The following is a 9,949-nucleotide window of genomic DNA, read 5'->3' as shown; positions in this document are numbered from 1 at the left end:
TACTAATAAATCTGTCTTCAAAAATGATATCTTTTTCTTTTCTTCCTCTCATGATCTCAATTTATTTTACAAACAAGCATTGAGCTCTTATATAATATGTGCCAAACACTGCCTGAGGCTAAAGGTCCAATACACTGAGGGAGTAAAACAGTACAAATATACATCTGGGTGAGCCTTAGGTCAAACGGAAGATGAACCCGTAAAAATGTGTGAAAAAAGAGCAGTGAGAGAAAAGGAAGAGTGGGAGACGAAAGAAGCGCAGATGCCAAAGGAGCCGAGGAAGCAGTGTGGCTCAGCATGTTGGAAGCTGGTGCGAAGTGAGGCAAGACAGTGGTAGAGACGTACATTGGATTCGTCACATGAATGTTTTTGATGATGCTGATGAGAGAAGATGCAATAAAGTGATGATACTAGAAGCTGGACAGTCAAGAGATGAAAAATGACTGGTTAAAACCACTGAAACGTTGTCACTTGGTGATGAAAACAAACCCCCAAAAATGACTAGGAAGGGGAGCAGGTAAACGGGAGTTGTGAATTTTGTCTGGAAGACCCTACTACGTGTCGTATGAAGGGACTAAATCTAGCAAAATGGAAAAGACTGTTAGAGCAGAAGAGGAAAACCATCTATGAAACCAAGTCCTCGGAAGGATGAAACTGGAATGGCATGGTGTTATTAACCCAAGTGGTAGATGGTAGAAGGAGGCGCTTTTTCCTCATTATGACAGGCGGTTAGAGGAACGTGATCGGGGCAAGGAATAGATATATTTGTAGGTTAAAAAAAAGAGGGTTTCGGAGTTGGGGCTTCTGTTTCCTCATATGTTCTCATAAGAAAAATAACTGAGAGCTATAAAAAGACCTAGATGAGAGCCTTAACAAGCCCCACATTTAAAGTCCATTTCAAGTCAAGGTGGAGGAGAATGAATAGCTAGACAATCAGGAGGAACACCTGGAGTATCTGGTGTCAAGAAAGCACTGAATAAACATCCATCCACGCTGGGCGCTAAGAGGCAGAACAGGAAGCCCGACAACATCAGGCTAAAGCCATTGGAAAGAGAACGAAAAGGGGGCAAGAATGTAGAGGCCACGATTCCTGTGAGTTCTAGATAACTAAGAATTACAGACTGCACGATTTATTTTTTAACTTATTAACTGCAAAGGGGCTTTCATATTGTTAAAAGCACCCAAATGTTATGAGCTTTTACAGGCTTCATCTCTAAATCAGCTATCCCTAACTAACTGCTAGAAACACTGTAGGGGAGAAATAAATACAAGCATACATCAATGAACCATTGCTGGGCAACGGGCATGACTATCAACAAAGGTGTTCATTAAGATGCCTATCTGGGTTTTTAGAAATTTCTTTTTTAAAATGTTTATTGAATTTATCGGGGGTGACATCCTATAGAATAAAAGCCTAACATGCAAATTGACTGAACAGCGGGACACCGGTCACTATGATGTGCACTGGCAACCAGGGGGCAGACGCTCAATGCAGGAGCTGCCCCCTGGTGGTCAGTGCGCTCCTACAGGGGAGACCCGCCCAGCCAGAAGCTGGGCTCACAGCTGGCAAGTGCAGCAGCAGTGGTGGGAGTCTCTCCCACCTCCGCTGCAGGTGGGCAGAAAGGAGCAAGGGGTCCCAGACTGCGAGAGGTATGTCTGACTGCCAGTGGATATCCCCCGAGAGGTCCTGGCCGGGCTGAGGGACCCCCCTACCCCACTGCATGAATCTCGTGCACCGGGCCTGTCGTTGGTTAATAAAATTATATAGGTTTTAGGCGTACACTTCTATAATACACCATCTGTATATTGAATTGTGTGTTCACCACCCGAAGTCAAGTCTCCTTCCATCACCATTTCTACCCCTTTACCCTCTACTACACCGCCCTTTCTCCTTTCTCTCTGGTCATCACATACTGTTGTCTGAGTCTATGAGTTTTTGGGTTTGTTGTTGTTGTTTTGTGGGGGTGATCCCTTTACCATTCTCACCTAGACCCCCAACCCTGATAAATAGGCTAATGTGAGGCTTCTAAAATAAAACTGTGGATTGTAATTATCTTATACTTGTATAATTATGTGAGTGTTTATGCTTTTCTTAGATTTCAAGTTGGTTACTTATTATAGCTTTTACAAAAAAATCAATGAGTGACAAGAATTTATATATGTACAAAAAAAATACACGTGGTTATTTCTCTGGGGTCATATGTATTTAATTCAAATCTTATAATTTAGATTCCACATGGATTGCAATAAATGGATCTTCGGCAGTGTTACTGATAGAGAATTGAGCTTTGCCGTCAGCGGAGACGTAGATTTTGATTCCTGTACACTTGTCACCAATTTTATCTCCAGAAATGACATCGCAGTAGGTGCCAGCAGGAAGACCCGTTTGCAAATAGGAAGACAATGGCCTGTGACAGAAACGTGAAGATTTTAGTTGCGTTCAACACAATGAAAAGCAAGGACGCAGATGACCTCTGAAATGAGCGGCTACCCTTCATGCCACGGACACCACACAATCAGGTCTCAGGGAGAAGAGACTCCAACACAGAGACCTCTCTGTGGGATGCGTTTTCTCAGGGACAGAGGAATCCTCTAGGAGACGGAGCAACTTTCTGATCAACAGGGAATACCACCAAACATGATGGGTGAGGACTCTCGGTGAGGATCTGAGTTATACAGGCCCCCTCAGGTAAGAGTACTTCCTGAGGTGCCAGGCTGGAGTGGCTCAGTGGTTGAGCATCGACCTATGAACCAGGAGGTCAAGATTTGATTCCTGGTTAGGGCACATGCCCCGTTTCGGGCTCAATCTCCAGTAAGAGGTGTATGAAGAGGCAGATCAATAATTCTCTCTCACCATTGATATTTCTCCCTCTCTCTCCCTCTCCCTTCCTCTCTGAAATCAACCAAAATATATATTTTGAAAAAGTACTTCCTGTGGTACACAATATTTAAAATATGTCCTCATCTGAACTTAAAGAAATACAAATTATTTTCAAAAATTTTAATTTGATTATATTTTCCAAAAAATCTCTTTTTTTCAAGAGGCCAAAGTGAATTTAGGCTGGAAATAAAAATAATCTAGCATTCCTTTGACGGAGTATATGGTTTTAAATAGAAGCTGTCACATACATTTATTTTGCTTCTCCCATTCAAAAAAGACAGAAACTAAAGGACTAGACACAAGAAGAAATATACTGGATTCTTTGTTTTGTCCGTAGAATATAATTTAGGCTGGAATGAGCTGAACATAAATAGAAGTTGCCTTTGGACGGAGGCATTTCAGCAGCTTGCAAAAAGGTCTAAGGCATGCCCTTGTCTCAAGTGTAAAATTCAACTCTCCTCAGGTGAATCCCTGACCCTAAGATACATATTTGTTACATGTATGCTTTGAAAACGATTGGCATGGAGAGCCGGAAGTGAAGACAAGGACCAGAGAACCAGATATAAGACTAGTTGAGAAAAAGAACTAGAAAAAGGTATTGCAGGACCAGGCAGTCATCTCCCATCATTGACATAAAAGGGGGTCAAGCGACATGTTCATCTAGTGATTTCACAACCTGTACACTAACATGGGTGGATGTGGGCAAGTAGAATGTGCCTCATACCTGCACATGATATACAAGGTGCACAAACACCGCTCGTCTGAGAACAGAGAGCCCTCATCAAGAGGAGATCAAAGAGATCAAAAGAATAGGAACCATCATTTTTTTCTGGTTCATTTAATCTACTGACTAAAGAATTTTTCTGGTATTAAAGAAAATGAGCAGCAAGAGGAAAGAATAAACCCAGAACACGTTAGTATAAAATATAATTTCTGATTGATATTTCTTACCAGTCATCATTGTTAAAGATAATGAATCCTTTGTTTCCTCTTCCAAAAGCTACTTGGTTGCTACCATTATCCCACCAGTTGGTAAAAAGTTCACCGTCAACCACATTACGGAACATGACCATGTTCCTGAAAGCAAAACACAGTAGGATTGCTATGCATTCCTCAACAGTTTCACTTAAAATGCTAAGCAAGTTTATTATCTTAGGATCTCTCTGAATAAGGGCCCCACCTGATTTGACGCCAGCGATGCTCACAGACCCAGTCGTTGCCGCAGGTGGTGTCTGGGTTAATAGTGACTTCTTTAATTACTCCATTAGTATTTGGTGGCCCAACCCAATCATTAATATCCTTCATTAGCAAAAAGAATAAAAAAAAGCTCAGATTTTAAATATCAGTGTTGCCTCTTCCTTCTCCAGTATGCCAAACCCAATCTCTCCTGTCTTTAGAGTGTCTTCATGTAGAATCCAACTCTTTCAGGAGCCGTCAGCCCTTCACCAAGTTCTCATCACCTTCCCTCTGAATTCTCATTTTCTAGTGCCATGATTCAAAGGTAAAATTTTTTAAAGCCTGGCCGGTGTGGCTTAATGATTGAGCATTCAACCTATGAGCCAGGAGGTCACAGTTCGATTCCAATCGGGGCACATGCCAGGGTTGCAATCTTGATCCCCAATAGGGGCATGCAGGAAGGATTCTCCTTCCTCCTTGATGTTTCTCTCTCTCCCTCTCCCTTCCTCTCTGAAAAAAATAAAAATATATTTTTTAAAAATTTACTCAGATGAGTGAATTTACCAATTTTTTTCTCATTTGCATCTTTCCCGGTATACTCTGCACATTTCTGTTCTTTAATACGTATATGATCCTTCTTCTAATAAAATACTTTGCCTATTTAACCTCAATTCAACTATATATTCTTTTTGCCTCCCATACAATTTTTTTTTAAAACATTTAACCAGTATTTATATTGCTTAAATTATGAACAGGTGCTGTTTTAAGTTCTTGACACATGTTCATTTGTAATCCACATACCAGCCAGGTAGTAGCAGGTACTTATAAGAGATACCAATTATACTCACTGTATCCTTTTGTTCAAGTGTTTGGGGGCAGTAAGGAGGTATGTTTCTCACGTTTCAGAAATAGCTTGCACACCGTTTAACAACAGAGACCATGAATTTTAGTGTTTTAATATTCACTCCACTGCTAAAAGAGGCCTGGGTCAGCTTACACGTAAAGAGTTGATAAGTAATAAATGTAACAGCATCAGGTAAACTTAGAACAAAGCTGCCCTCCTTTTCTTGAGAAAAAGGCATGTTGCACGACACCAACACTTACTTTTCCATTCACAAAGTACCGTGGCCAACGGAAGCTTGACATGATGCGTGTGAACCCATATGGATGGGCGAGCATAAATGCCACTCCCATTTTGTAGAGTCTGGAAGTTACAAAATGATACCGTCGTAAAAGAAAGTAATGTTTTCAGTGCTGTTAAAAGGTAGGGGGAGACCAAATGGAGAACTCTGTTCCCACCTGGCGTCCCAGAAGGTAAGGATGGATGAGCCTCCAGCGCCGTGTCCCCGCTGGTTGTCGTGGTTGTCCACAAAGACGAGGGCTCTGTCGGAAGGCATGAAGCCCCAGCCTTCTCCCCAGTTCCTGTGGGTACGCACATATACACATACCATAGAGTAACTTACATGTGTGTTTCTTTTAGTGTATAATGAAATTCTCTCACTGAAAGGATTTTGTGTAAGGTTTATATATACAGGGGTGGGCAAGAGTAGGGCTACAGCTGTTCATATAGAAATCATACAAATAAATAATACAACAACTAATTTATCAGTAATAGGGGAATTAAACTCATAACCATAAACCTACTTTTGCCTGCCCCTGTATACATTCTATGTAGATATAGCTGTGTTACCTATGAATACATTCCATGTGTGTATATGTGCACAAATTACTTGTATTGTGTTCACGTTACCAGTATTTCTGTAATTTATAAAATCCCTTTGGAAGTCTTAGGGATGATGATTGAGATGGACTTCAGAAGGATCAGCGTCCATCGCATACAGAATGGCAAACGGGTTTAAAAGGTTTCCAGGTTTGCGTTTACAATACAGACATTTTAAAATGTGAAACCATTTGAGAGGAGGCTCGTGAATGCCACAGCATGGCCACATTGTAGGGACTTTCTCAATGACAGACCATTCTAGTAACAACCTGGACTTCCCAGGTCAGTGCTGGCAGTCAGCTTAGGAGAGTCATGTAAGCCACAGATGAGAAACCCAGGGGATGGCTTTCTAGACATACTTCCTGGGACTGACATTCTAAACCAGGGGTGGGCAAACTTTTTGACGAGAGGGCCACAATGGGTTCTTAAACTGGACTGGAGGGCCGGAACAAAAGCATGGATGGAGTGTTTGTGTGAACTAATATAAATTCAAAGTAAACATCATTACATAAAAGGGTACGGGCTTTTTTTTTTTTTTTTTTATTTTTATCCATTTCAACCGCCCGGACCCGGCCCGCGGGCCGTAGTTTGCCCACGGCTGTTCTAAACAGTAAAGCTGACCCATTCGAGTCTGGGGAGCGAGCACACTTGCTGTTGGTAACTGATCCTCGCAAGGGTCTACATAAGGTCTTCAGAAGAGAACTCCTATCAGCATAAAGTAATATGTAATCAGTCTGTAAAGTGATTCCAAGAACCTGGCGTGTGCCACTCACCTCAGATAGGCCATCTTCTCCCCATGCCACTTGCGCAGCACTGTGCCCAGTTTGGCACCATATTTGAACTCTGTCACGCGGCCGTTGTCGAAGTAATCACTGCTCTTAATGGGCTCACCACCCAGGTCGATTACCTGGAAGAATTATTCAAGTAGAAGAAATGTAGGGGGAAATGCCATTTTAGGTTATACTTTTAACCAACAAGTGAATGTCATATAGAAAATGGCTTTAGCCCACCTGGCATGTCTCAGTGGTTGGGTGCCGACCTATGAACCAGGAGGTTACAGTTGGATTCCTGGTCAGGGCACAGGCCCGGGTTGTGGGCTTGATCCCCAGTGTAGAGCATGCAGGAGGTAGCCCATCAGTGATTATCTCTCATCATTGATGTTTCTATCTCTCCCTCTCCCTCCCTCTTTGAAATCAATAAAAATATTTTTAAAGTGGTTTTAAACAATGTTACTTGACATGCCCCAGATGATGCTCCTTATACCAAGATTCTCATCTTTGTTACGGTATTTACTACAATATTAAAAGTGACTAGACAAGGTGCCTGCTGTCCTGGGAAAACATGGAGTCTTCCATGTAAACAGATAACCTCACAGAGCAATCACCATCTGGCCAACAGCATCTCTAAGTGCCTGATAAGTACTAACTCGCCTAACTTCCTGACAACAAAGACATCACTGTGACCTTTTCCTCACGTGAAGAAACTGCAGCACGGGGAGGTTAATCAAAGTGCCTGAAAGAACACAGCTCCTAGTGCTACAGACAAGACTTAACCTCTCGCAGCCTGGCTCAGGACAACCAGGCTATGACCCGTCTTCTCTGATGGTCTGATGGGAGACGGTCAATTACGTAGAGGTGCTTGCAGCCTAAACGGAATCTCTGCTCTTCCTTAAAACCCCTTGTGATCAAGACTTAGAGAGTTCGACGAAGAAGGGCCTCTGAACAAAAGGAGGTTAAAGACAGTGTCCTCGCCTGCCTGGTATGGCTCAGTGGTTGAGTGTTGACCTATGAACCTGGAGGTCACAGTTCAATTCCCGCTCAGGGCACATGCCCAGATTGCAGGCTTGCTCGCCAGCAGGGGGCGTGCAGGAGGCAGCTGACATGATTCTCATCATTGATGTCTCTCTCCCTCTCCCATCCTCTTTGAAATCAATAAAAAATATATATTAAAAAAAAAAGAACACTGTCCTCTACAACTGATTCCTGTTCTGTGTGGATGATTCAGTTACTAACCTTCAGAAATTATATTTTAATGAAATATGTCACTCATTTTCTGATGAATTAAGCTACATTGTATGTGCACACACAGGTCTCAACGCACCTCCTGGTAAATGAAAGGTTTACTTCCTTCAGGGAACCAGGTTGTGTTCAGAGGCTGCAGTTTATCCAGAACCGCCTTCATGTCTCCGGGCCACATGTGCTTGGAGGCGTCGATTCTGAAGCCAGCCACGCCGATGTCAATGAGGTGGTTCATGTACTCGGCCACCTTGGAGCGCACGTAGTCTTTCTCCAGGGCGAGGTCAAGAAGGCCGACCAGGCGACAGTCTCTGACCTATGGAGGCAGAAAGTTCGTGACTGATGCACAAGACATGGTGTCCACCTGAGCATCCGTGTGGCCAGTCACTCATTTGTTCATCAATACGTATCTCTATAGCGTCGTCTTCGCCTTGGGCACTGGGGACATGGACACTCTGGTCGGACATACCTTTGAGGTACTTCCTGGTGTAAAAATGGGGCATGAAGGAAATGAAGGGACTGAGCTTTTTAATTGGGATCAGTAACTTGGAGAAAGTGTGGTACCTATTGCTTTGAGTTATTTTATTTTTGTCCAATCAGACCTGGAGCCCTGTTTACTTAAGGAAGCTAAGGTAGCACTTCAGTGGAGATGAACGACTGTACGCAGAGAAAGGCAGACAGAGAGCTCTTTATTCAGATCACGGTGGGGTTCCTAATTACCTGGTAAGCGTCATTGTAGTTCTCGATGTCCCCACTTGCGGTTCTGCATTTACCATCATTGAAATCCCAGGCCGAGAACGGGACCGAGGGGAAGTCCCGGCTTCCAGGGTTGAAGAAACTCCCGCAGGTGCTGCTGGTCCCCGGGCTCACGCCATTGCCGCACATGTGGTTGATCACCGCATCCACGTAAATGTGGACCTGAAAGGCAGCGCTTCTGCTTCAGTTTGATCGATGGCGGGGGAACCTTCTAGAACATCATCGACTGAACTGACAGCATGCTCATCACACTCCAGACTAGTTCTTTTTCTTAGTTATGTTATAACCTACCTGCCTAGAAGACCAAGTGTACAAGGAAATCAGGTGAACCAAAGACCTACGTGCATGCCAGCCACAAGGCCAAGTGTTTACATACATGGTAAATGAACAGAACCAGAAACTCCCATGACTATGAACGAAGGCAACGAGCCTTTGCTGGGGGAGGCAGGAATAAGTGGAGGAGAGATTGCGGATCTTGGAAATGTCCATGAGTCACCCTCTGCTACCGACTCAGCCTCTGAAGACAAGGCGGTAAACACTGTCTCATTGTGTCCTCATCAGAGGGATGGTTTCTCATCAAACAGCCCGAGGGGAAGAAGACTCAGGCATTATTGATGGAGACACGAGCCACATGGAAGGAACCCAGACATTGTCACTGGAATTTCCAATTCCTGACGAGAAAGTATCTCTGGAAATCTGTACAGTTACAAGGGTTAAAGGTTGACATTTGCTTTATAAGCAAGATGCCTTTAAACCCTGACTTAATCTTTAGTAGATAAATGGCATACATACAAAGAATGAAATATAAGCTACAATTAAAATTTAGTTACAGGTGAAGTATAAAGTAAAACAAAAAATATGGGAAATGTTCTCAAAAGGAGCAAGAGATGGGGGCGGGGAGAGAGGAATTATATTTTTACGTAATTTATTTATTTTTTATTTTTTTAAATGTATCTTTATTGTTGAAAGTATTACAGATGTCCCCCTATATTCCCTCATTAATCCTCTCCACCCTGCACCTGCTCCCCCTCCCCCCAGGCCTTCAACACACTATTGTCTGACATAGATATTTTAAAGAAAATGAATTCACTTACGCCAACGTTGTTACATCTGGTCACCATGTCTCTGAATTCATCTTCGTTTCCTGATCTTGTACATAACTTGTAGCTAATCGGTTGGTATCTTTCCCACCAAGGTCTTGAAGGGTTATTAATGATAACATTTTCATTGGGTGGAGAGATCTACAAAGAAAACAATCTTAGGTGTCAAATGGTGGCTTACTTGGTATCACTGGATAGTCTAGAAAACAATCCGTGGCCTTAAATTCTTTCTCAATCTTTGTATAAACTGCTTCATTTTCTATAAGCTCTGGAAACGATGAACAGCCTATTGCTATCCTGC

General features: G+C 42.9%; 1 protein-coding gene across 3 annotated transcripts in view; it reads right to left on the bottom strand.

Annotated features, from left to right (window-relative positions):
• Nucleotides 1-2,182: 2,182 nt before the first annotated feature.
• The window catches only part of LOC102757613 (pancreatic alpha-amylase), a 15,257-nt gene continuing 7,490 nt past the window's right edge, over nucleotides 2,183-9,949 (bottom strand). For all 3 annotated transcript variants that reach the window (XM_015563402.1, XM_006762944.2, XM_006762945.2), the window contains exons 3-11: nucleotides 9,643-9,789; nucleotides 8,513-8,710; nucleotides 7,878-8,108; nucleotides 6,551-6,684; nucleotides 5,357-5,479; nucleotides 5,162-5,261; nucleotides 4,062-4,180; nucleotides 3,833-3,958; nucleotides 2,183-2,408 (exon numbers count right to left, since the gene is read on the bottom strand). In XM_015563402.1, the coding sequence (XP_015418888.1) occupies nucleotides 2,219-2,408; nucleotides 3,833-3,958; nucleotides 4,062-4,180; nucleotides 5,162-5,261; nucleotides 5,357-5,479; nucleotides 6,551-6,684; nucleotides 7,878-8,108; nucleotides 8,513-8,710; nucleotides 9,643-9,789 (1,368 nt within the window). In that variant the 3' untranslated portion in view covers nucleotides 2,183-2,218. The remainder of the gene's footprint in view (nucleotides 2,409-3,832; nucleotides 3,959-4,061; nucleotides 4,181-5,161; nucleotides 5,262-5,356; nucleotides 5,480-6,550; nucleotides 6,685-7,877; nucleotides 8,109-8,512; nucleotides 8,711-9,642; nucleotides 9,790-9,949) is intronic.

The sequence above is a fragment of the Myotis davidii genome, unplaced genomic scaffold (genome assembly GCF_000327345.1).
Source record: "Myotis davidii unplaced genomic scaffold, ASM32734v1 scaffold217, whole genome shotgun sequence".
NCBI classification, from domain to species: Eukaryota; Metazoa; Chordata; class Mammalia; order Chiroptera; family Vespertilionidae; genus Myotis; species Myotis davidii.
This window is presented reverse-complemented; position numbering and strand designations above follow the sequence as displayed.